Source organism: Rhopalosiphum padi, chromosome 4 (assembly GCF_020882245.1).
Source record: "Rhopalosiphum padi isolate XX-2018 chromosome 4, ASM2088224v1, whole genome shotgun sequence".
In the NCBI taxonomy this organism is placed as follows: Eukaryota; Metazoa; Arthropoda; class Insecta; order Hemiptera; family Aphididae; genus Rhopalosiphum; species Rhopalosiphum padi.
The window spans coordinates 45,776,604-45,804,354 of NC_083600.1; the positions used below are offsets into that span (position 1 = coordinate 45,776,604).

The 27,751-nt window shown below is 26.3% G+C and overlaps 5 protein-coding genes across 6 annotated transcripts in view; 2 read left to right on the plus strand and 3 right to left on the minus strand.

Moving 5' to 3' along the window:
• Positions 1–5,246, plus strand: part of LOC132930132 (uncharacterized) — a 32,498-nt gene extending 27,252 nt beyond the window's left edge. Inside the window, exons 4-5 of the mRNA XM_060995819.1 lie at positions 4–69; positions 3,531–5,246. Coding sequence (XP_060851802.1) covers positions 4–69; positions 3,531–3,704 — 240 coding nt within the window. The 3' untranslated portion in view covers positions 3,705–5,246. The remainder of the gene's footprint in view (positions 1–3; positions 70–3,530) is intronic.
• A 1,060-nt stretch (positions 5,247–6,306) lies between these two features.
• Positions 6,307–9,101, minus strand: LOC132930134 (CD2 antigen cytoplasmic tail-binding protein 2 homolog). Its single transcript, XM_060995821.1, has 5 exons — positions 8,652–9,101; positions 8,363–8,526; positions 7,975–8,292; positions 6,909–7,065; positions 6,307–6,831 (listed from the first exon to the last, which is right to left on the minus strand). The coding sequence occupies exons 1-5, from the start codon at positions 8,791–8,793 to the stop codon at positions 6,644–6,646; spliced, it is 969 nt and encodes a 322-aa protein (XP_060851804.1). The 5' UTR covers positions 8,794–9,101; the 3' UTR covers positions 6,307–6,643.
• Positions 9,102–9,264: 163 nt separating this feature from the next.
• Positions 9,265–11,681, plus strand: LOC132930130 (GPI transamidase component PIG-S). Its single transcript, XM_060995817.1, has 7 exons — positions 9,265–9,543; positions 9,683–9,789; positions 9,846–10,073; positions 10,133–10,303; positions 10,368–10,595; positions 10,664–10,834; positions 10,910–11,681. The coding sequence occupies exons 2-7, from the start codon at positions 9,684–9,686 to the stop codon at positions 11,599–11,601; spliced, it is 1,596 nt and encodes a 531-aa protein (XP_060851800.1). The 5' UTR covers positions 9,265–9,543; position 9,683; the 3' UTR covers positions 11,602–11,681.
• LOC132930131 (protein Red) lies at positions 11,597–14,145 on the minus strand. Its single transcript, XM_060995818.1, has 3 exons — positions 13,215–14,145; positions 12,728–13,151; positions 11,597–12,138 (listed from the first exon to the last, which is right to left on the minus strand). Exons 1-3 carry the CDS (start codon positions 13,850–13,852, stop codon positions 11,704–11,706), a joined length of 1,497 nt encoding a protein of 498 aa, XP_060851801.1. The 5' UTR covers positions 13,853–14,145; the 3' UTR covers positions 11,597–11,703.
• Positions 14,146–16,264: 2,119 nt separating this feature from the next.
• LOC132929562 (glycoprotein-N-acetylgalactosamine 3-beta-galactosyltransferase 1-like) lies at positions 16,265–25,378 on the minus strand. 2 transcript variants are annotated; one of them, XM_060994996.1, is made up of 9 exons: positions 24,532–25,378; positions 22,740–22,791; positions 20,198–20,461; positions 18,989–19,141; positions 18,795–18,930; positions 17,788–17,906; positions 17,513–17,614; positions 17,035–17,192; positions 16,265–16,963 (listed from the first exon to the last, which is right to left on the minus strand). In XM_060994996.1, the coding sequence occupies exons 2-9, from the start codon at positions 22,747–22,749 to the stop codon at positions 16,757–16,759; spliced, it is 1,149 nt and encodes a 382-aa protein (XP_060850979.1). In that variant the 5' UTR covers positions 22,750–22,791; positions 24,532–25,378; the 3' UTR covers positions 16,265–16,756. The 2 variants fall into 2 exon arrangements, with proteins under 2 accessions (XP_060850979.1, XP_060850980.1); XM_060994997.1 differs by lacking the exon at positions 24,532–25,378 and adding an exon at positions 23,145–23,255.
• Positions 25,379–27,751: the final 2,373 nt, after the last annotated feature.

Here is a 27,751-nt window from a genome sequence, read left to right on the forward strand (position 1 = left end):
CAGGATGCAGCAGCCGTAGACAGACTGAACGAATCTGGGGAACTCCGATCGATTTTAAAACCATTTAAGGTAAAGCCAAAAGATTTATGTTTCATTAATCCGTTTTCATATTCGGAACGTTCCTTCCGGTGCAGACAAGAATATCCTGTTGTCCGATGCCATCAAACACTCACACACACTACAAAATCCAACTTTCCTATTCCGGACTACTATATACTCGCGATAGTTTTTTTAATATGAAAAGATTCTCTCTGACAGAGGTCTTTCTCTCTCTCTCTCTCGCTTCTCACTTCATTGCATCTCCACCTATCTATTACCCATGCCATTGTTGTTCCATCATACTGCCGCCGGCTATAACAAACAATATAATACATATATAAATGTACTCGAATTTACGCGTGGATTATGTAAATATTTCAAATTTGTTCAATGCTTAATGTTTTCACTTTTCACAACCCAAGTCACGATGTTATCTAATATATAGCATAACAAAAAGGAACCACCGAACAAATACGGTTCAAAATGATGGATGTACCGTATATTATGATTGAATCACGCTTTTGAACCATTTGTAGTTTATAATCGTGTACAATCCATACCAAGCACCGGCAATCTCTCTAAATCAATAAAACTTATAATTATTTGCATTAATAATACTGTATATTTTGCAATTTTAATAGTTGCAGTTAAGTTATAGCCGTTATAGGTATAATACGCTATAATAGACCAATGTCCAATGTTGTAAATTAATAATAGTGAATCGATTAAAATCACTTTTATTACTAGTATAGTAGTAGTATGAATGCGGACATGTTTCTTTTTTTTAATGTTTAATACGTATTTATTTACGTTTTTATTTTTTTATATCACATGGCAACAATTTGAATCTATGACATATTAATTTCTATTAAATATTGACATACCATTTTGTCAATTTTGTTTTATTTTGTTATTTTAAATTTTAATAATATTAATTTTATCGGGAATTTTTTTCAGAAACACTATTATTTTAAATGGTTATATACTATATTGTTCTTATTTTACATTAACGTTTTGATTGACAGATCCAATTTTCTTAAATAATAATCTAAACATTTTTTTTTACCGATAAAATCTACATCACACTTTCTAATCCATTATTAGTACAATTTTATGAACTAATTCAATATGCAACATAATAATGTAACAATACACAGCATTATGATAACTAATATAAATTATAAATAATTATAAAAAGAAAATTTGCCCATCCATTATATAAAAAGCTTTACTGCTTTAGTGTATATATATGCGACAAATAACACCTTTTATAAAAATATGATACCTTATTTTTCTAAAGGGCGACGACCTTATATTATTATATTTACATTTTATTTTTAGAAATCACGTAAATTTAAGTAATATATTATTACTACCCTGTTATAAATATTAATTTTCTTGTATCCACCATTGTTATAGGCGTATATTAGGTACAATAGAATAAGTATTTAAATATTGTCGACCATAATATTATAATGCAATAAAAATATTAACACGCATGTAAGTATATTAACGTAATAGTCGTTGCAACAATGTACATAATTTAATATATGTAATAAGTAATAGGAATAAATTAATTTTCTAGGAGTGTCGCATACAAATCTTCTATTTATTTATGAATACTTAATAATAATTAATAACACGTTCCATCACACGTAATGTATACCATGCTACTATTATTGTGACGACACTGAGGACAATGTTATAGATAGGACTTTGAGCACTTGTTCGTTTTAGAACCAAAAACCGTTCACACATACAAATTTAAAACAATGAAGTTATTCTTAATCTGTAGATGTTTTTCATGTCTCAGTTTACGGCAAAAAATAAATAAAAACTTCATTGTTCAGCGATCAAAAACCGTATAGCTGCGGTATTAATATTTCTCTGTGCTATCAACACAGACGTGGGACAACAAAATAAACTATATAGCCATAAATAGATTAAAACGTAACTAAAAAAATATCAAAAACGACACGCGAGTACTCAAAGTTTCAAAATTCTATGCAAAAGAGGTGTGTTGTATACGTTTTATATATTATATTAATTTATATATATATACATATTATTATTTTAAAATTTCCCCACTGATATTATTCGAGAGAGCAAAACAATACTTTTGCCACTCCAATATCAGAAAACAGGATGTGAGGTGGCAAAGGAAAAATGAGCTGCTCGTGAGTATACTTATCTACATTTCAATGCAATTTTGTTTTATCGATTCCAGTTTTTTCAATTTATTTCAGTTCTGTTTTTATTACATTTTATTTCTATACGCCTCCTATTTATATTTGTACCAAGTTCCGCCTCCGGTAGGAAGTATATTTATACGATATAATATTATTATATCTATGCGAACGAAGCCGACATCCCCGCAGAATAAAATACCACATGAAAACAATAATACTTAATAATAATAATAATGATAACTAAACGCGTACGATTATAATAACGTCATAAATCGCGCATAATACTATACGTACGATGCTTAGAATAATACATTGCCGAATGGAAGAAAGTGACGATGAAAACGAGCGGAAAAAAATCGCAAGCGATCGTTTGGACCGTCAACGCGTGCGACGACTTTGGCTCGAATTCAATAAGCGAGCAGTGATGTGCGTTTTGTGTGCAGTGTGCGTGCGTATTCGTGTGCGTCTGTGTGATTCTTCGGAACAAACGACACGTCGACCTACAACTGTGACGCGGACGTGTGTTACACGACAAGTACCGGTCCCTATTATAGCGCGTGCGGCTTATAAATTATTGTTGTATCCGAAAAATCGATACACTAGACGCAGAGCTTTGCTAACGCGGACGGTAGATAAATTATATATGTATACATATAGTACATATATATAAGATATTATTATTTATATATACCTACCCAAAGAGTCAGTATAGGCATTGAGGTTTTCGCCGCCGGTCTAGATGATGGCTTAACGAGTTTCCCCTAAGTATGCTCCGCAGACGCTTCTCCTTCGTCCCTCTAAAATGCATTTTTTTTTTAAACGACACTCGATTTATTTTTAAATAAATTTAATAATCTCAAGTGGATATTATTTTAAAAATATATAAGTTAATGATCGAGTCATTTTTTCTGAACCGTAGAGGGAAAATGAATGAACCGCCAAAAAATCTGATGTCGATATGTTTTATTATTATTATTATTTATCCGCGTATAGAGATCTAAAACAACTTACTATTAGCAAGAAAAAAAAATGCCTCAAAAATGTTTTTCAAATCATATACAGACCACTTAAAAACTAATTTCCTATTCCCCCTCCATATCCCTATTTATTATATATATCATAATTCGTGCCGCTGCAATATGGCATATTATTAAGTTTGTTTCGGAAAGATAATTTATCTGCACCTAGTTCTTGGAATTTACAGGAGCTCATATAGTATTAAAATGTATACCTTTATACATGTTATAAATAAATCGATTTTCGACAGCGTCACAATAATATAATGCTATGGTATGGTTTCAGAGTCCGGACGCCTGTACGACGTGCCAAGTTTGCGGGGGCTACAGGCTACTCCCTTGTCCGATGTGCAACGGTAGCAAGAAATCCGTGCACAGGAATCACTTTACCACCGAAATGATCGCCCTCAAGTGTATGAACTGTGACGAAGTGGGATTAGTGCAATGCTATGCTTGTTGAATGACAACCACGCATAATATTATACACATAGTATATTATTATTATATTATTAATTATTATTATTATTATTATTTTGTTTAATTGATTATGCAATGTGTATCGTTATTATATCATACCGATTATGATTTGTATTGTATAGGCTTACATATTATTATTGATGTGTTTAATAATTATTGCCGTTACAGTAGTTTAAATTTTATAATATAATATAATAAGTTATGTATGTATACAATACGCTTATAGGTACCTACCTGTACATAATAGTATAATATGATATTAATCGATTTACCTACTGCTATCTATTTTTTTTTTTTTTTTTTGACAATGTCAGTATTATTTTTAAAATTTTCATTTTTTCTGAAGTAGATATTCAGATGGCTCCCTTGCACAGTAACTAACGCACACTTACCGAATTTGTTTTTATTCGATAATAATTTAATAATACATATACATATTATATATATATATATAATTTACCAATGAAACAGTACAAGAAAATTATATGATAATATTTCACCACGACATCCATATACTATATAATATTGATATATAAGAATCAATTGTTTAGCAGCGTACCCGCGTACAGTATGATATGTGTAGGAACCTTATATAGACTACAGCTGTTATGTTTATGAGAAAACGATAATTTATAATGGCCAGCTGTACCTATATAACGTTAGCTGATGTACATGTTTCTGGAATGTATAGTTTACAATAATATAATATTAAACTTCTTTAAAATCAAGTTTCTATACAATATTCTATTTACACAAGTTTACGATATTACACTAAAATGACATTTGTTTAAATATTTTATTTTATGTTTGCCGAGTGCGAATTGTATAAAGCAGTAATATAATAGGTGTTACGCGTTGTTCTGAGATAATATACGCTAGAACAAAATTGGATATTCTAATAGTTAAAAAATAATACACAGCATATTATTATCTATATTTATTGCCTACTATAAATAAAAATTTAAAACTTAATACTTATTTTCGTACTCATCATGATATATAGGTGATATACGCTAGGTATAAAATTTGATTTTAATAGCATGTATTTAAAACGTATGTTCAATTTTATTTGAAAATTCAATGTTATATTCAACAAGATTTTTCATTTAATTTCCTTATTTTGACATGCGGTTATAAATTTTATTATAAATTATAATTGTTTGGGAAAAAATGTTTATTATTTTATTTATTAAATTTTATACTTATATTATACACTATGTTGTTTTTACACTAAATACCAAAATGCTCAATATTGTACTTTATTTTTATTGAATATGTTATTCTAATTAATCTCCAATGTATAAGTAGAAATATAAACAGTTATTATATTATTTACATATTATGTATAACTGAAGTAGATTAAATTGCATCAATTTTGTATCATTATTAAAATAGTTGATTTATTTTTTTATTTCAAAATTATAATTTTTTCGTTTGTTTGCTTTCTTGTATTTATCTTTTAATAAAAGCAGCAATAAGTGATGAATAAGTAATTTAATAAAATAAATTACATTTAAGAGAAATATGTTTGTGTGTAAGTATATTTCCAGTAATGATTATGTATTATATAGTTTATACATTATATTGTATAATACTATAATAGACATTTCAATAATCAAAATATCGAATTATAATTACACGGCGTAACGGATAGGCTATTTGGGTACACCACTGTCTTATGGTAGTATTTATTAATAAGACATACAATAATAACAATACAATTTTAAGCAACTGAATAAAATAATTGGAAATAGTATTTGTTTTTAATTTCAAAACTATAATTTAAAAATAAATAATTGTTTCATTTAAATTTATGCAGTACCCGACATTCATTCTATTCAAAATTATTATCGATTTGGGTTCATAATGTAACTTTGAACTTTATACTTTTTTGACCATACTTATAGTAAATGCTAATATAGAAAACCATAATATAACTCTCAAGATGTATAAAGACATTTATACTTAAAAAGTAGATCAAGTTATAAACTTTGAAGAGAACTTTTTATCATACAGAACTTTACCACTCAAGACGAAATCATGAACTGAAAAGTCTACCATCTCAGCCAACCTCTTCTTAAAGAAATAATCAGCATTGTAAGTGAAGCATCAGACATTTTTTCCTAACAATATTTAAGTCGTATGTTGAGTAATAAATCATGTTTAGAATTCTCTTCACCAAATAGTAGAATATCAAAACCTAATTACTAATTAGTTATATCAATCTATATAATATAATATAAATATTTAATAAAAACCACTTAAACTAAATTGTCTAATAATCATCAGATATTACTAAGTATAGACACTTGAACATTGTTTACCTATGTATATACATGATGTCTTTTAAAAAAATTTCAAATCAACTGCAGCCAATAGCCAAAGAAAAAGAGTTCTGTATAGTGTTATGAAATATAGAACTATAAATTAACTTAATAATTTATTAAGTAATTGCTTATGTTAAATAAAATAAGAATTATTTATTGTATTAGTTCAATGGCTACAACAGTGATTAAAGTGAAGGTATTTTTTCAAAGTCCATTAGTGACGGTGTGTAGAATGCTAAAGAAAAAAAATAATCAATATATATATTGCATGTATGTATTTAATTCACTAACTGTACAATTTAAAATTAAATATTCAACAAAGTGTAAACTATTTTAACAACATAAATTTAATGTAATATAACTAAAATAACTATATAAATTACATTAAATTATATCTAAATTTAAAACCTTTAAAATGAACAATTAGTATTACAAATCGGAAAATTTTAAACCAGGAATAGATGTTACAAAGAATAAATGAGAAATAAAACATTAAAAACTTTTTCTGGTTTAACCGTTACAATTCCCGGATTAAAATCTATTTTAATTATACACTTTACTTAGTAAATTAAATAAACACATACGCTTAAAATACTTATAAATAAAGTTCAAAATCAACCCGTATGAATGAATGAAAATCACTGTTTGAATTACATTTACGTACCCAAATGGGTTCCTTAAATTTATCTTCTACTTTCCATTTTTGCATTTGCTCAGTATTGTACGGACCAAATACTTCATTACTTTCTAATGAAAATTTGTATTCCCATTGTAATGACTCTCCTAATGAAATTGTCAAAGTTTGATTAAAATATTTATTTAGTACTTATTGATGGTTAAAAATAATATTTTATAAATACCTGTCAATAACTCTTCTGGTTCTTCTGGTTCTACTTTATCATTCTGAATTGTACTTTCTAATTTTTCCTTTTCTTTTAAATCAAAATCTTCTGCATACATATCTAAATCTGATGACATAGAAGTTGAAGGTTGGCCTTTTTTTTCTGATTTTGAAATCTATTAAAAAAATATAGAATTATTCATATATATATAAACTAAAAACTTAAGATTAAAATATCTAAAAAAAATAGTATATAGCTATGTACTTTATCAGTAGACTTTTTAAACATTTTTTTTTCTGCAAATGAATGCATTTTTGTTTGCAGAAAACTATAGTAGAATTAGTATTTCACAGAAACATTCAATGGTATAGGTATTACCATTAAAAGTTTATCATTTTTATTATAGTTTTACAGATCTACCTAAGGTGGTTTTATATAACAAATCGAGGGATGTTTTTGATATAAACCATCTGAACATGCAGGTGACCTACCTAGGTATATACACTGTCAGATTAAATTAAGTAAAACCGACAAACTTCAAATGGCTATAACATTAAATCTTTGAATTTCCACAAAATTTTGATTTCACCACCATTATCAGCATATAAAAACACATTTATTTGCAGAAAAAAATTGTTTAAAAATGAGTGGCCAAATAAAGAAATTTTGCTCATAAAAATTATATTCTTGTTTCAAATTTGCAATTGAAAGTTAATTTTATTCAAAGCTATAAGTTTAAAAAAAGGGTCCAATATTGCAATCTATTTAAAATTTAAACTATTATTTAAAAAAATATAAAATTATATTTAACTTGAAATTAAAGTTATTTAAAGTTTTACTTAGAGATCTTATAATGTAAACAAAAATTTACCAAAAACCCGATCATTTTTGTAAATCACATATACAACCAATTTGATAGACTTTAATACCAATTAAACATATGTAAATATATATTAAAAACATGACTAAATAACATTACTTATTAAAGTTCTTTAACTATTATAAATTCAATAAAAATACTGTAACATTATAATTTAACATGTGTAAATAGCAAAATAAAAAAAAAAAAAAGAACTCTACTTACAATCTGAGAAATCTGCTCATAAGTTTCTTGATAAACATCCATGTTGCCATTAGCTGTTAAAATTTGATTAGCAAGCTCTGTAAGTCTAGTGACTTTCGTAGATGAACCTTCGTCAGTACTTAACCCTGCCTTTTTCAATTTCCATCTTTCAGCAGTTGTAAGTCGTTTGTTTCCACCTAGACGCCTTAATGATTTTGAAATGGTCTCTTTGGGCTCCATCATACTTAAGATTTCTTTATAAGCAGCAACGACATTGAATTCTACATTATCTTCTTCACTTTCATCAGTTTTCTTCTTTTCTTTTGACATATCTTTAATCTAAACATACAATACAAATTATAAATATAAGATGACGAAATGTGAAACTATTGTCTGTTGTTATATTTACTTTACACCAATCAATATTCTCTAGCCAATTGTCCTGTACATCTTTCTCTTTTTTCCAGTGATACATTCCTTCTTTATCAAAGTGCCCTTCTTCAAGTTCTTCTTGCATATTAAAAGGTGTGATTCGTATCTCACCATCTTGACCAACAACTCCTTCTTCTTGACCTAGGTGGATTAATAATATAATTAGTAAGAAATTTTACAATACGTCCCGAAATTGAACAATTCAAATCGTATTCAACTATAAATGCTACATATTATATTGTATGTATATATCATGATGTAGTTACCTTCAATATCTTGCTCTTGCATGACATCATAATTATTCTCATCAACACTATCGTCGTCGTCGTCTTCCGAATCAGCTATATTATTTAACTTTTCAAACTTATTCTGTTGAAAAATCTCTTCTTCTAGTTTTCTTTTATTCATTTTTGAAATTACCGATTTAATTAGCTCACAAAATACAATAATTCCTAATGCCTTTACAGTATAAAACGTTTAACTGTTAAAAACAATGGAGTATAAAAATAATAGATGTATTAATTATTATTTATATTAACTGTTTGTGTACACAGACACAGTCCACAACTCATAAACGAACTCCAAAGCGTTTTTCAGTGTGATAACTGATAACTGATAAATGATAGTAAACAATAATCTCCCTTCCACTTACTATAATATAACCACCACAGAACCTCTGATCGAATTATTTTAATGTTTTTCTAAGATCAGAACACGATTAAAGATAAATTGGGCTCAGAACAATGTAAAAAAATTAATTATATATTGATGAATGAATATTGATATATTTGCAAGCAATGATTGTGCCAATGAACGTAGTATATATATATAACTAATATGTTATCTGTAAATGTAAATACGAGATTAGATAACGAATTGACGAATCCAGTGAATTCACTTCGTCCGTCTTAAATCCTTAACTTAAGACTTTTTAGTTTTTAAGTCATAGTTGTATACGTTTGTATGCGTCTTGTATATTCTATAATATATTTAATTTATGGAACCAATATCCAACAGTACTTTTTAAAATGTTTTATTATAAATCATTGATTTTTCATGTAATTTTATTAGGTCTTTTCGATATGCGGTTGTGAATATTTAAACATTAAAAAACAAGTCCTAATATTTAGAATATTTTTACCTCCTTCACTTACCTAGGTATGATTTAAATTTCAAAAGTATTATATATTCTGGAGTTCTTATGTTGCTCTGTTGCTCATATTATAAATTATCAATTAATTGATACGTATTTTTCTTTTAAATAAAATTATAATTGATTGTTATATTATTTACATAGAATGGATACTTTAGTGGGCGACAAACAATCTACCGATACGGTTGAAACATTGAAAAATGATGTCAGCAATGATGAAATTTGGGAAATAATTGACAAAGAAGATGACGGTAATAATATACTGTGTTAAAAAAATTGCAGACAAATATATAATGGTATTTTATAGAGGACTTGAGGAATTTGTCTGCTGCGGTTTATGCGTTTATACTATTGGTAATTGGAATACCGCTATGGTGGCGAATGACAGAAGTACAACGCCACTCTCTACCATATGCACAGATCTCGCAATTGGGTACCATGGACGTAGTTATTGCTACTGACATATTTATATATACCAAAAATCCATATGTAACAAAAAATATTATTAAAAATATTAATACTAGATTCAACTCAAGTAATTCTAAAATAAATACTTGATAAAATATATAGATGTAATAAAACTTATTTTTATAGCTATGTTCAGCATCAATGCTCAACCTTCCACTCTCATTAATTCAGACCAAACATTGAATGAATTAGAGATGGTTATTACTCCATTAGGATCATTACAACTAATCGAAACCAATAGTGTAGACGATATAATAGTTGGTATTGGCCGCAATATTTATTTTCCTCCCAATACAGGTAAGCTGACCATATTTTACCCATTGTTTGTTGTCAATATTCATTCATATTAAATGTATTTCAGACATTACATTATTAATGGACTCGTTAATAAGACTCTTACAAACAGATGCGTTATCTGATTCCATGATATCAATGTTGAATCCTGGTAATCATTCTGATGACCAACAAGTAGTAACTGAAAGACAGCGTCGAGTAAGACCATCATCGGATTATAATGTACTTCTTACTGTTGTAAATCCGGAACCAGAGAAACTGCATGTGGCTTGGAAGCCAGAAATACCTTTAAAACGTTGGTTTTACAAAAACATGGATTTTATCAATATTAAATTATTTCATGATTTTTAAATTTATTTTTAGGTTATCTTCATCCTTTACTAGATCAATTAAAACTAATTTCAAATTTTTCTGTTCAATCTCAATGGCTTTATTTAATCGATTTGGTTCAAAAACCCCCAAAATTGAACACTACATTTGTATTAGACAAGAACCATGCTCAATATATAATTACTCCTCTAGAAAAAAAATTAGGTAATATTTTTAAAGTTTAATAATAGTTACCTATGACTTGTTAAGGTTAATATTTATTTGTTTTACTTGTTGTAGGTTCTGGAGTGTCTCGAAATCCGTGTATACATTTTGTCGTATATGTAACCCCTTGTTCTTATATACCTTTATATTTTCATGAAGACAATCAGTTAACTACTGCTATGATGTCAGCTCGTTGGGGTGGAGTTCAATTCTTAAACGCCGATCAGATATCATGCAATGAATCAGTAAGCTTCATACCTGATGATCTCAGTATAATGACTCCCATCATCACACAATTCCATTCATTGATTGGTGTACCAAATATGTCCAATTATATGTCATTAATGCCATTAAAGTCATCTACTCTACGTAAATGGCAATTAGATTCAATGTACAGACTAAAAATTATTGAACAGTACACTAATACACGTATCACTTTAACTTCATTGTCTCGACTTTTGGGTGAAATTAGTAATATTGTGATAATTGAAGAAGTTGGAAAAGCAGTAACTGAATCTGTAGAAGCAGCTACTAAAGTATTACACTGTTTAAAAAGAGGACAATTGGAAGAAGCTTTGGAATACAGTAAAATAGCATTTGAAACATCAGAGTTTGCATTCACTCACCCATCATTATTGGCTTTGCTCTATTTTCCCGATGATCAAAAATATGCTGTTTATATTCCGTTATTCTTGCCTGTTATGATCCCTGTACTAATGTCTTTGAAAGGAGTTAAAAGTTGGATACAATTGAAGTACAATATTTAATTTAATAATAATAATTTAATGATTTGTGTTTATTATTTATTTATTATTTTTTTTTATTACAATAAACTGACTGTCAAATATTTCATATTATTATTTTATAAACTAATACTTAGGTACTTTAAATGATGATCCTTCATCTTTACCGGCTGGTATTTTACGTTTTTGAATTATATTTTGAATCTTGTTCCATTCACGATCAAGTTCAGCTTTTTCATTCTTTTCTTTATTATGTTTACGTGTACGACGTCCGTCTGTCATTTTAACACCATACTGGAAAGCTGCTTTTGGCAATGCTTCTTTGTTACTCATATATGTACCATACTCTTCAGGTGTATCAAAATCCCAACGACCAACTGGTCCTTTCTTGTTACCCAGGTCCATTTTTGTATAATCAGCCTCATCATCTGAATCTTCAATTGCATCATGCATTTCATCCAGTCCTGGATAACATTCTGCGTAACCAGTAGGTTCAGCTGCCAATCGAGATAATAAGCCCATTTGGTTTTTGCGTTGAAATTTGGTTTTACTCAATGCCTCCTAGAAAAATACATAATTTAAATATGATTAATTAATTTAAAATTATATTACACTAAAAATAAAATATGGATTGTTAAATAGATTTTTTTTTTTTAATTTTAATCGAATTCAAAAATTATTGTATAATTATGTCATTAAAAAATAATAATAGTTTTTGTTTTACTAATAAAATAATATTTAATATTTATACTTTAGTAAGTTAAAAAAAGTAAATAATAATACACGAAAAAAATTAAACAAATAAGAAGTTTCATATTTCTTTGTATTACATTCTGGATTTATAGCAGATCAAGCTGGATATTAATTCTATAAAATTACTAGTTTAAAAACAAAAATATATAATTCATATTTTTGTCAATTTAAATTTTTCCATTATCGCAAAGTACTTTAAAAATGCCATATTTGTGTTATGGCCTGACAGTCACAGTATATCTTTGCTATAAAGACACATTGTTATTTTGTCCAACGAGTTTTCCACCAAATGTTTTACATAATTATTAGCATATTTTATATCAATTTTCACTTATAAAACTCTCGAATTGTGGTAATAGTAATAATTATTAATAAATACAAAATAATAAATATTTACCCATCCCATCTCATCTCTTTTATGATGCTCAGTTTCTACTTCTTTTTCTTCATCTTTGGAATGTTTAAAGTAATTAGATTGTTTTTTAGTGTTCTCTTCAGAACGTTTTTGAGTAGATGGTTCATAATCTGGTAATTCAGGGTATATGTTATCATCAAAAACTTGTTTATCACGCTTTTTTGATTTCTTTAAGTGTTTTGGTCCAGTTCGTAAATAAGAAAGGATCTGTGCTAATTTATTAATAACAATATCATTTGTGGTCAATGTGGGTCTGTCATCCATGCTAGGTACATCAGATTTACTGCGAATTAGTGTTGTTGGAATATCAGTATCTGTAATATCTTCAGTTAAATCAATTATGTAAGCCATACGTCCAGGAGCAAATGATGGATTACGAAACATCTCATTTTCAGATAATGCAACTCTAAAAAAAAAAAAAATTAAATTAAAATTTTTAAATAAATTTTTAATAAGAATTATTACTCACCTATAGACATTTCTTCCAAGTCTCGTTTTAAATTGCATTTCATCTTCTTCTTTTGCTTTTTCTTTTACCGGCTTAGTAGTAGCAAGCTGTTCCATTTCAGTTTCCTGTTCGGTTTCTTTTGCAGTAATTTCACTTTTGACTTTTTGTAACAGAGCGTAATCTAAACCTTTGACCAAGTGAGTGTGCTCCATATCTCCTCCCAAAAACTTAGATTCCTGAATCATTTGACGCCTACGTTCGGCAGCATCCAAACCAGATTTCATATCTGGGGCTACAGCTCTATAACCACTGGCAACAGCAACGGGATCCTGAGACTGATAATCTGGATTAGCACCAACCCGGCGTTCTTTGGCTCTGTCACGATACTTCTCGGCAAGCTCAGCCATTTTATTTTCTTCCTGTTTTTTGAGCTTAGCATAGAATATCTTTTTTTTACGTCTAAGTTCTGCTTTATCATTTGAACCACCAGCTTCGAATTTTGATGAAGATGGTGTTTTGGAAGATGGCGTTTCGCTTGTATTGGCAAGTGATGGAGTGGCCGATGGATGACTTAACCTAGGGGTCATAAGTAATCGTCTAAAATCTGCATTGGTCAGCCGCTGGGTCTGACTCCCGTCTTGAACTTCCGTTTCTGGCATCTTGATGTTTGTAATTTGCCTAGACTTGTTGTAACTTCATAAAAATGTAATTTTAAATATTTTAACTAGAAAAATTTCTTAATTCATAAATTACACATACAATATATAGTATGATATATATTTAAATATCAATTTATGAAATATACAAACAACGGGTTAAGTAATGTCTTATAATTTTAATATAATTCGTGTTGAAGACAATTAACTACAACTATTAAGTATTAATTATTATACTGCTATATTATTATGTCGCGATGATAAAAAACATCAATAAATACAATCATTTCAATTTTACAACTAAATATTTTAAAGATTGCAGCAGTGCAGCTACTGTCCACCGTACTACTGTATATATAAGTATATAACACGAAGAACCGCCCGCAATAGAAGCTAGATGGCGTTAACGTATTCGGTTTTTGTTAGAGAGTCAATATATTATTATAATATTATACCTATTATAAGCTCTCGAGGTTTTATTTTTTTTTTTACGAATTTTTAGAATTTTAACTACTTACTTTAGCCTTCATTTTTCGTTAAATCCTATGCTTTATGCCATATGAAGCCTGGAAGCCTAAGAATCTCAAAAAGAAGCAAGAGCACTACTATATAGTGACTATATAGTAGTGCTATATTATAGTCTAATATTCTAATAGTACATTATAGAAATTATTATAGTACCTACTACGGCTACTATTTACCCGTTGCATTAGGCATTAGGTGAATTTTATCAACCTCCGAGGGATGATGACTTGTAGCAATGTTAATTGTTTTGGGGAGAGTTTCCGAGCACATCCTGTTCGTGACATTCAATAATTAAGGCTCTAAAAGTTAGTTCCCTGGGCCCTAAGCAAGGGTCCTATATTTTACCAGTTGTCACTAAATAAAATATATTTTCTTCTAAAACGTGATGAAAAATGTAATAATTAATAGTGTTAAATGTTAATACGTTTTGCCTATAAATAATTTACCTACCTAAATCAATGATCCATAACCCCAAAGGCCCAAAATATAGTTTGAAACCAAATACCAATATTATTTCAGAAATGATTTAAATTTAGTAGGTAATAAACGAATTCAATAATTTACAAATACTTATCTATTTTTATTATCTACATATATAACATGTGACAGACGTCTATAATTATAGGTACATATTTTTTTATTACCTATAATCTATATAAATTGTAATTATTTTTATCATGATTAACTAACTTAATATAATGATTTTTATTATATTATATAAAACTATATATAAGTTAAAAATAAATTAAATTAATAAACTTAAACATCGATAAAAATGTATTACACAACAGTCAACACGTTACCTATACTAGACTTGTAAGGAATTGGAATGGCCTAAAAATGCTGTAAGCACTAGGTATCACTTGAAATTCTGGCCTTTGCATTTCTATTGGCAAATTGTAATTTAAAAATGTAGCGAGTTGTATTTTATATTAAAATTAAATAAAAATATGTATCTAATTGTAATATCAAATATTCTAATAATAATTATTTTAATAATAAAAGAATAACGATCTATATCCATAAAAAGAGTATTAAATATATTCGATAAAATTTTAAATACATATTATGATTCAACAAGCACCATTGCTCATCTATATTTTTCTTTCAATTGGTAAGTACTAAGTATTTATATATAGGTATACTACTTAGTACTAACCAACCTACCTAAGCAATGAAGCATCACATTTAGATTTTTATAACATTGAGTGTCCTGTGTAATACTCTCATGGCAATATAAACTTCTTTTTTCAAATGAGGTGTTTTTTACTTTAAAGTGTTAAAACATATTTTTATTTGAAAATTTTGATGTTCTTACAAACTTGCCTACATCAAAATTTGATCCAACAACTAATAGTTATTGTTTCTAATATTTAGCACTTGAATTTAATCTGGCCCTACAGTGCCTAATTTAAAATACAAGTTTTTTTTTTTCAGTTGTTTTTATAAGTGCCTTTACACTCAAAAAACAGAATGCAGACGATTACCAATTGCAATAGTTTCACTATAGTATTTTACTATAAAACAAAAACGTCTATTATTGAATAAAAAATAAAATAGATGTAATTTTGTTTTATTGGTGATAAAAAGATTTTTACATATTCATTAATAATTTTGAATCCATTTAAATTTAAATATCAAGTTTCACACATGACTAGTTCAAAGAAAACGCAGTTTATAATTTATATTATTTGTACATACACTGTATATATCAACAAATGTAATAAATACATTTAAATATTTAATTCAGATGGAAATTAGTTTAGTTTTAGTGTTTATAAAATATATGAAAAATCAATACAAAATGTTATACTTGTTTAAATACATTTACAATTACACTATTTAACTAAACTAATTGTTTCATTGGTTTTTAAAATAAATTACAGTTCATTTAAATATATAAATTCCCTTTATTTTCAATACAAGAATAAGTAGTATAGTTACTATAAATTACATTTAAGAACAATTATTTATTGATAAACAAAAAAATCACTAATAGCAAAAAAATATTATTAGTGACATTTATGCTAATATAAAATAATATCTTTGGTATTTAAAAATGTATTAGATCAAGACATATTAATAACAGTTTATTTTATAAATAAACAAAAAATGACCACAGAAATAAATAAATATGGTGCATAATTATTTTGTTCATTTAGATAATAAGAAAAACAAATTCAAGGAATCAAGCTCCATCAATAAGAACTTTATGAGCAAATTGACTAGGATTTGCCAATAAGTTATTGACTAGTAAAGATTTTCTGTACACAAACAGAACGTGTGAATGGCACGGAACTAATTATTCTAGTTTAATAAAATATACAATATAAGAGTCAACTGTAATCACAGTAAAATGTCTTAAGAACATTTAATTAAAGTTTATACATGTTGTGTTTTGTTCATTGGCTGATCAGTCTTAGTAGCATTACTTTCTTTGCCAAGATAATTTTTTTTTACGGTAGCTGGATCAATATTTTGAGTCACTCCATACGGTCGTAAATGATAAATTAGATATTCGAGTACATACATATTATTAGGATTAACATAATGGAATGAAATTGCAGTATCTGAACAACAATCCATACCCTAAAAAAAAAATTTTAAAAAATATAAGTGACTAAATTCATTTAGTTTACTGTTAATGTTATTGTTTTTACCTCTACTATTGGATAATAAATATATTTCCAGTACCAAAAACTTGGATCTGTATGTCCAGGTATAAGATGGTGTTCTGGAATAAATGGAAAGAAACGTCCACGACCTAAACTATCTCTAGTATCCTCAGCTTTTACTCCAACTAATTGAAGACAAATACCTATAAAAAAAAAAATACATAAGTATACATAATTTATTGCATTAATATTATAAACATACTTTACAGTGTACTAAATATATTGTTCACAGTTATCCTAATGATAATTTTATCTTTTGTTGAAATTATAAAATAGATCTAATGAATAATAATAATAATATGAACCACATTTGACATATTCTATAGATATTTAGAGAATTTGATATAATTTATGACAATAGGTCTAAAACACCACCACCATGAAAATATAATGAAAAAAAAAACCGTAAACTATACACTAATAAAATACAAACATTTTTATTTATTAATAAAAATTAACTAACCAATTTCTACATCTTCGGCTCCACCATTGTCTTGCCGACATTGTTTATGAGGTATAGCTTTTTCAACAAACCTCCTAACTGATTCTTTGCTTAACAAATAACCTAAATAAATTATTAAATTATAACAATATTTTAAATGGTTTTAATTTTAAAAATATAAGAATATAATTTTTAAATATATTTTATAACTTACTACAGTTACAATACTTATAATTAATATTTTAATATAGTGTCTATTATTAACCTACAAAATATACTTGGTGTTTATTAATTACCTGCACCGCCACTCATGTATCCCTGTTTAACATAGGGTTTAAACCTACAGCCTAAGAAAATTGGATCTTTTGGGTTAAATGAAGTTAACATATACCTCAAATTCTCGACTATAACATACCTGTAAATAAATATACAAAAATAAGTATTAAAATGTTTCTTTTTATTTTACTTGTTTATTTTAACTATGAAATAATTATCATATTAGTAATGTGCTATTAAAGAAATAAAATATAGTCATATAATAAATAAAATGATCTATCTTCTGTTAGACTGTTAAGCTAACTACAAAACATAGCATTGACACACGAGTTGTAGCTACTGGAAGAGTAGAAGAGGGTATAAATGTAATGTATTATCACCAAATTACTATGTTCTATGTTTTAAAACTTTTTACACATAAATAATAATAAATAATTATTCTATCAACAAATAATTACTATCAATACTAAATTATTAGGTATATATTTAAAATATTAATTAATTATTTTAAATATTATAAATTGTTATTAGTGATATAATAAAACTTATTATAGCTGTCTAAATTGAAATTATAAATTTAATTTATTTAACACTTATAATACTCATAGTTAAGTAAACCTATTATAATTATTATAATCAGAGACTTATTCATCAGAAAATTATTAGCTGAAAGCAATAAAATATATGCATTAAAAAAAAAATCTTATATAAGAAGTAGCATATGTAATTTTTTTTTAAATTCTATATTTATATGGGATTATACTTAAACAAATATATAATTATTCACAGAGTAATAATATTCAAAAATACTAATGTATTGCATTTTGTATTATTATAACTTTTTGAATTTGAATTGTACAAAACAAATTTGTGTCAAATTAGATTTTTAATGTACAGCTTCCTAAGAAATATGCATATGCATGATCATCTGAACCCTGATTATAATAAATGGTATCTACTTATTACAAACACAATACAGACATGTTAAAATATTTCATTTGAAAATATAAAATACAATTCTACATACGTGTCATCGTCAGCTTTCAATACATAATCATAATCGTTATAATGTTTAAAGATGTACTTAAATGCTTCTTTAGTTTTGCCCCAAAGATATTCTCTACCCTCTTTAACTGGTAATGCAATAGAAGGTAAGCTTTTATCTAAATTATGAGATTAAATTAATTAAATTAAAATCAGTAGTATAGTACTAATACAAACCTTCAGTAGTGCTCATAAAAAGTAATGTATTGCAACGTTTACCCCATGTGGCTTTTACATGTCTTGCTTTTTTAATGTGATTACTAGGACTAGTCATGATCCAACAGAGAACTCTAATTCGTTTTTTAAGCTCTTGAGCCACAAGATCTTCATCTATAATTTAATAAAATAATGAAATATTTTGAAATCAGATGTTCTCAGTTTAAACGAGATGGTACCAATATTTCAATGGTTATCCCATTAAATTGTTATGTCAAATCAGGTTAGTAAAAATATAGATTTTTTTTTTAATAGGTTCTATAGATATTATTCTAATAAAATTAAAATTAGTGATTAAACATCACTAGGCATTAATAGTCATTAGGCTATCAGCCTGATTTTATAATATTAATGAGGACTAAAACATAGCAAGTTTTATTTTCAGAAAAATCATTTTACTTTAATTTTAATATTAAACTACTTGGTGCTAATTCAGTATGTGCTATAATACACTTAAGTTTCTGACTATAGCGCTCTATTGGTGTGTTTCTATTTCAGTAAGTGCTCTACATAATATCAGAGTTGGACATCATTCGAATACAATTTTATTATGAGGATTATTTCAATAATATTTTATTTGAATAATTTTCAAACATAGTTATTTGGATAATTTTCAGTTATTTTATCTTAGTTAACATATGGTTGGTATTTTGGTAATTAAAACATTAACATATTAAAAAAAAAATAATTAGCATTGTATTTTAAGTTTATGATTGTAAATCTTCTTTTATTTAAAATAAATAGAAAAATAATATAAATGAAACAAACATAGAACTATTTAAAGAAGAAACTAGAGAGTAAATATATGGAACGTATTAATTGTATTTTGTATTAGCATTATGTTTGGCAATTTTTCAATTACATTTTTATTCGAATACGGAATAATTATAAAAAAATACATAACCTCTCAATGCTTTGAATGTGAGTACTAACAAAACCGTGTCATTATGATTGGTTGTCCAAGGCAAAGCTATAAATATTCAATCCATTTCCCCATTCTTTAATTTAATATTTAACCTTTTTCAACTTATTTGGTATTATCGAATTAATAGAATATTATATATTTTTAACATTTTTTTAAAAATAATTTTTATGAAACCTGCTTTAACAAAACAATATCTGGTCATCAAATAAAAAAATTATCTAAAAATTATAATTAGTTTGACTTACGAAAATGTAATGTCTCATTTTCCCCATGGTCTTTCATAATGACTGAATCATTGAATGAACCTTCGTTATCATGTCCATGTGAATGAGGATCGTGGTATCTAACTGAATCATATGAAAACTTTGATGGAAGTATTTTAATATCTTTGAAATGGCATTCAGTAATGGATATTGTAGTATAAGCAAAAAATATACCAAATATCACACCAATACAAAAGATTAATATGGCATTTTTTTTAATGCCCGGTCGGCTAAAATATAAAATGTCTGTAAAAAATTAATTATATTAATATTGTTAATAATCAAAGAGTGTAAAACATACATAACATTCTTTAATATTTATAATTATTGTTCAACTAGTACTATTCATTTTTTATTCATTTGAGTACTTAGATATTTAATCTACATCCCTAAAATAACACAAAATGTAATTTAGTAAAAAGATACAAAATTACAATTATAGTTAATACTTTAAGTACCTATAAATATACAATATACATAAAAATGAAAAACAATTAAACTTGAATTTAGCAGAAATAGAGTTAAGAAGTTTTATTATGAATATTGAATGTATACCTAATGTTATTAATTAATATGTATTGTTAATTAAAAACTATAAGTGCATTAATAATAATAGAAGAATGAATATGAATTGTTTCAAAAACCAAATTTTTCATAAAACTGACCTCTCTTTCCTGATGGATAAACTCTTCTTATTTTATGAATTTTTTCGAGATGATTGGATCTTGCAAACAACATATTACCATGTAATATATTTAAGAATTTCATGTTAAAATAAATTAAAGTACAAGGATTATAAATTCACTTTTTAGTGCTAAGCTAATAACAGAAATATCAGAATATAATATTTAACTAACTCATCATGAAATATTGTTGATTGTAGTTTGGCAAGAAATAAAATTAAAGAGGGGTTATATTAAATTGCTTTCCTAAGCTAAAATAAAAAACAAACTATTTGAAATTAATTATTTGTATTTGTATTTTTTTTTTTTTTTTGTGGAATTGTAAACACATAACAATGAAGATGGGATGGGATCTCAAGAATATGTAAAATAAAAAAACTATTAATTTCAAAAGTTATTTTCTATAGAATAACAATACATTGCTTTATGATGTAAATTATACATAATAAGTAATACTGGACTGAACGCAAAAATTAATAGAAAAAGATAAATATACTGTAGTATAATAAATACTAATAAAATATATGGTGTGTTCATAAATATTTTGAGTCTAATTACTTACTCATTTTCCTATTTTTTCTTTTTCTTTTTTGGTTGCCATAAATTGCAATTAAGTATAAGATATTTAGTATATTTCTATTTGGTATTTAAACTAAACAGAGTAAGCTATAAAGATAAAATTTAATATGGAAGGAAATAGGTGTATACATTACTACATTATACATTTTAAATTTAAACCCAATAAGCATAATGATAATTGTAGTATTATTATTATTGTATAAGACAGAACATTTTAAACAACATTTATTAATTTAAAATTAAATGAGTGTAAAAATCAAAATATTTTAACATAACACAATCAATAAGAATATAAGCACGTACTAGACTTTATTTAAACTAATATTGTTTAACGCTACTATACAATAAACAAATATTATGTAATTGTATAGATTTTTAAATTTAATAGCATTTTTTTCTTGGATGTGTACTGTGTAAACAACAAACAGTTTACCCAGAATGCTTATCAGAATACTTTATCTTTTTGTTTATAACTACCTAACATATTAGGAAATGCTTATAAATCATGCATACAAATACTAAATAGTATTATTAATTATTATTTACATAAATATCATATACCTATGTATAGTGTAATTTCTAATACAATTTAAAATTTGAAGTCATAAGTAATACATTTATTAATTTAATTTATGCAGTTATTGTATTACTTTTTTATGGAAATTTAACTTAAAAAGTAAAAACCAATATACTTGGTTTAATAATTGTTTCACTTGCATATTTAATTGACTATATAAAAATATTTCATATTTATTATCACTGAAGACATTTTTATTTTAATATTAAATAAAACATTGAAATGATCTATATTATTTATATGACATCATGAAACAACAAACATAATTCATTAAATAATGATATAATTTTAATAAATTAATCCAAGAAGATACATAGAATAGTTATTTTAGAAGAAAACAATTTAAAACCTTTTTATATTAATACACATCATGATAACACCTAAACCTCTTCTCTAAAAGCATATTATTGTAAACATAATATTACTATTTATTTAATTTTTATTATTAATAAATAGATTTCTATAAATTGCATGTCTGAGCTAGTAAAATATAATTTATTTTGATGACTTTAAAATTTTTAATAAGTTTCACGAAACAAAATAACTTATAAGGTATCTAGAATTATGGCATTTTATAAAAACTATTTATTATTGAGTCACTATTTAGTATGATAAATTAATGATAATTAAAAGAGTTAGATAGATACTAAAACTATATAATATATACAAATTAAAATTATCTTACCACTTTTCATTGCTGTAAACTTAAAATCACTTTCCTAATTTGTTGGTTGATTCTGAAAAATATTTATTAACAGCATTATTAACCATTTAAATTGTTAGTTGTTTTAATAATTTATAAAAACAAATGTTTAACATAATTCATAGGTAATTAAATAGTGATTAAATTATTATTACTAATAAGATTGTGTGCATTGTTAATTTTTTTTTAATTTTAGCCAATTAAATCTAGGACTGACGACGATTGGTTCTAGGCTTTTCTATAGTTTAATATAAACAAGTAATAAGTATTAAAATTGAATAATGTTTAGTGAATACTTACTATAAGATACAAAAACAACAATTTATTAATCAAACCAATAATAGCATAATTGTACAACTAAAATACAAGTACTAATGAATTACTCACATAAACAGTCTTGAACCCAATTTTAAAACTTCTTATTCATTAAAATGATGAAAACAAAATAATAATCATTATTGTTTAATAAAAGTTTTATTTTATTGAGATATAAACTATCTAACTGAATAATTCATCATATCCAACAAGATATTTAATAACTACTTGTAAAAAAGTTACAGGGGATACCACAAAAGACCACTTAAAATAATATTGAACTAGGAGGAGAACCTACCTATTTAAATGTTTTGACCTTTATTTACTTACAAGTGTCAGCTTGTTAGATGTTAAAATTATTACATGTTGATTTTTTTATTGAATTACAATTGCATTATATTTTACCTAAACTATTTTAATTTGTAACAACTATAATAAATAAAAATGATTAATATAGAGCACCTAAATGACCTAAATGCTTATTAAAATAATAAAATTAATATACAATTAGATGTCATAATGATGAAAGTAAATACAATGATTCAAGCAAACATGCTATTATAAAATATTACTATGTATAAAAAATACAAAGTCATTTAAAAATTAGTATACCTAAGTTACTTAAATTATTTGACATAAACAAATATTAAAATTATGTTAACTCTTTTACCTATACACATTTTTAAGTAATTTAGAATTGATTAAAGAAACTTTGAAATTATACTCAAATAAAGAGAATCTTTCAGAAATTTGATTTTTTATATAACAACCTAACCTAACCTTTAGCTTATATTTTATGTGATATATATGTTTTCATTTAGTCATAAGTAATTAGTAATCACAATGATTTGAAATTCAAATACTAATTCAGTATTTAATTAAATGATAATTTAATTTTTGATTATTAATTATATGTTAATGATTTCAAAATATTTAATATAAATTAAATAGTTTTAAACACTAACCATACATTTCTTATAGATATTTATAATGAGTAGTTTTCATATCCCAAGTGGCCAATTCCTGATAATAAACACTAATATTTGTAATAGTTTAATCAATAGGTGTCCAATTAAAACATTTTACGTATTAGAAATTTTATAAATGCTATGATGGAATATTATGACGATGTTTTATCTGTATGATTCAACTACTTTGTGTAAATGTTTGTCTATTAAACAATACATTATGGGTGTGGACACTTGTAAAAACAAAGTTGTACAGCTAAATCATTCAGAATATTTTTGATAAAAACGTAAAAAATTATATATTTAATGAACTCACACGGCCAATTGAATAGATCTGTCACACTGAACTTAACGCGTTGAAATCGACAACGACTAGAAACATGTCTTAGACCATTTCAATGTAATAATAACAATATACCTAACTAATAAGATCATAACGACTACATAAAGAGTTTGACTCAAATCAAAAAATACAAGTGTCTGGTACCTACCATAGTAGTATCGCAGACAACTAGTGGCAAACCGTCCGCAGGTAAACTGGTCCGTCGGCGAAGGAAGACCGCTCACATCCATCTTACACCAAAACTTAGGGACATCGACGGTGTGTGACTGGCGTAGGGTTGAAGACCGGCGGCTTATTATCGGAGACGTTCGACGGCGGCTTAGGTCCGTCGCAAACGACGAGCATGACGATCTGGACGACGTGCGACGACTGACCAGTGACCGGGACCAACGAGTGTCGATATTTTCGAGCAAAAGAGAGGAGGAACCGAACCGAATGTCACGTGCCCTGCGGGGAAATATGAGCTTGAAGTGCTTTGCGATATCGGCGTATTATTATCGCGTTCGACAGCGATGCGTTTCTCCGGTTTCTCGTCACTCGTCCGTCCGGTCGCCGAGCTCGCAATGTTCAATGGTTACGATAATTTTTTTGTTTTTTTTTTTATTATTATTATATACATCACATCGTTATAACATAATTATTCGTATTATCTACATAATATGATACATTAAGGACGAGCCATTACACGCACGGGAAGTCTATTAAAATATTTTTATTTAATTTTATCGTCGTAACAGCCAACGCCGCTGAAAACGATAACGTAACCTCGCCGCCGTTATTCGTTATCGGCAATTAAAAAAGTCAAAACGATCGGACAACAACACTATATATACGTTAAAAATTGCTACTAAGTAACTGCGACTGGCGAGTTATCGTTTGTTTCTCTACCCGCGACACCGAACGCGGTTGGCGGGCACTGCGGAAATAGTTTCGACAGTATAATATAATATTCTTTACGTGTATACGTTTATTACATTATATTACTATACATAATCGTTAAACGGTTACTACGATACTAAACTTTATGATATTTTGTTTGATTCATAGAAAAATATAAAAAAAAAACGATTTGATATTGATAAGTTTGATGGTGCTTGTTTTTTTTTCCGTCAGTTAATGGGTGGAATGTTTCATAATTTTTGTACAGCCGAGGAAAATAATAGATTTTTATTATTCACGAAGCGGTTTCATATCCTCCGGGGGGTCGTCCACACGTCGCAGTCAGATTAGTCGGTATCACAATATTACACCCGATACCTATCCATATTGTTCTACGACCAGACATATTATAATATATTATGTATAATGTGAAATGATATTTTTTTTATGTTTATGGATTATACCACGAACTGCTGCAATGCGCATAACATTATATTAATTACTACTATAGTACCATGACTAGTGCTATATTAGGGAAGCAGGTAATTACCATGTAGAAGGTATCATGCGATATATCTATTCCACGTTAAGCATAAAATAGTATGCACTCTCAGCCATAGCCTTAGGTTTAAGAAGTAACTAATAAGTACTATTTGATATCGTTGACTTGTTGTATAGTAATCTTTAAATTTTCTTTAGTTTTTAACTCCTCTGTCTCACTCATACTAACCAACATATCTCATTTACACTTAATGTGTATTATGTAATTATTAATGCATTAATAGACAGGAGCTACATGACTACATATTTGGTTAGGTATCAAAGAGATGCATCTAAATGACTTGTGTACAAAATATTAAAAACTATGAGTTTAATTTACAATGCTTTTGTTAGGGATTTAAATGGTTAAGATTTACAGAATAAATTAATCGATTATTATTAATGCGATCAAAATTTGAAATTTGAACTTCAAACGATCTTAAAATATTAAGTGACCAACCTTTTTTTTTAAATGTTAGTAAAAAAACAAGAAATTTTACATTAAACTTTAAACCTATAATGTAAAACTAAAAAAGGTTATACATGTTAACTACAAAATAATTTTATAAATTTCTGTTTTTATAAAATTTTAAATTCAATTTCTTTTACTTAAACAAGAAATTACATAATCAAAATTAAACTAAAAAAAGTTTCAAATATCTATAAATAGTATAAAAATATTTAAGATATTTTAAAATGTTTGTCAGGTTTGGGTTATAAATTTTACAGTCATTTTCAAATTTTAACGAATAAATAATTTTGATATTATTAAAAACTGACGAAGAAAAAACTTAAAAAATGTCGGTTTTTTCTCTATTTGATTTTGTTTTCCCGATTATCGTAATAAAGTACTGGTAATTTTTTACTTTTAAACAGTACCTATCTACCAAATATTAACTATATAGATCCAACTTGACCAACTTTCTACTAAAAATCACCTACGAAGTTGAAGGTTCAAGCATTTTTTATTATTTTTTTTTCATATAAAAAGCACGCATATCACACAAAATCAATCGTTCCGCTCAGAATTTAATGATAGGTAATGAATATTATAGTTTTAATAAAAAAAAAAAAATAATAATAACCAAAATCTAAAACGAGACTTGTATTATAATTTAGAAAATGACGTATAGGTACATTATTATCTATCGTATATCTAAGTGATGGCGATGGACGATGCCACGATGATATCATAATAAAAACCTATGAGAACGAGAAACATAATATAACACTTTCAAATCTAAAGTATGAATATTAATAATATTAGGTATTCTTCACTGAAAAATAATTTATAAATTTTCGTGATTTTTATTTAATTCATAAAAATTCTAATTTTAAATACTCATTAAAAATTATTTTGACTGTATTTATTTTTGATAATTTTTAATTGGTAGATAAATGAATAGTAACTTACATATAAAAAACCTTAGATACATTCAATTTTCAAGGTTTTAACATTTAATAGAGTTAAACATTTTTTTGTCAAAATGTATGCCGTATGGAATAAAAATAAAAAATATATTAATAATAATTTCACTTGTTTATAAATCGTTGAAAAAAAGTTGTACAGTTTTAAAAATTATAGGTACCATATATACCATGTATAGAAATACTAATATAAAAATTTGGTGAATATTTCAATTTTCAAATATCTATAATGTTATTGTATTTAAAAATTAAAGGTATAAATTAATGTTTATAGATACTTAGTACCAAATGTTTATATTAGTATTTTTTAAATATGGAATCATTTAAACTATTTATAGACATTTAAATATTTTTCAATATGATATGTATAGGTAAAAATTGTTTGCTTGGTCAAAAATCTTGAAAATTAAATTCAAGGTTCCTTATAAATTGTTATAATAGATTAATGTATATTAAACATTATTAAAGATACAATTGTACAACTTTTTTATAAGTATATGAAGTTCATATTTTGACAAAAT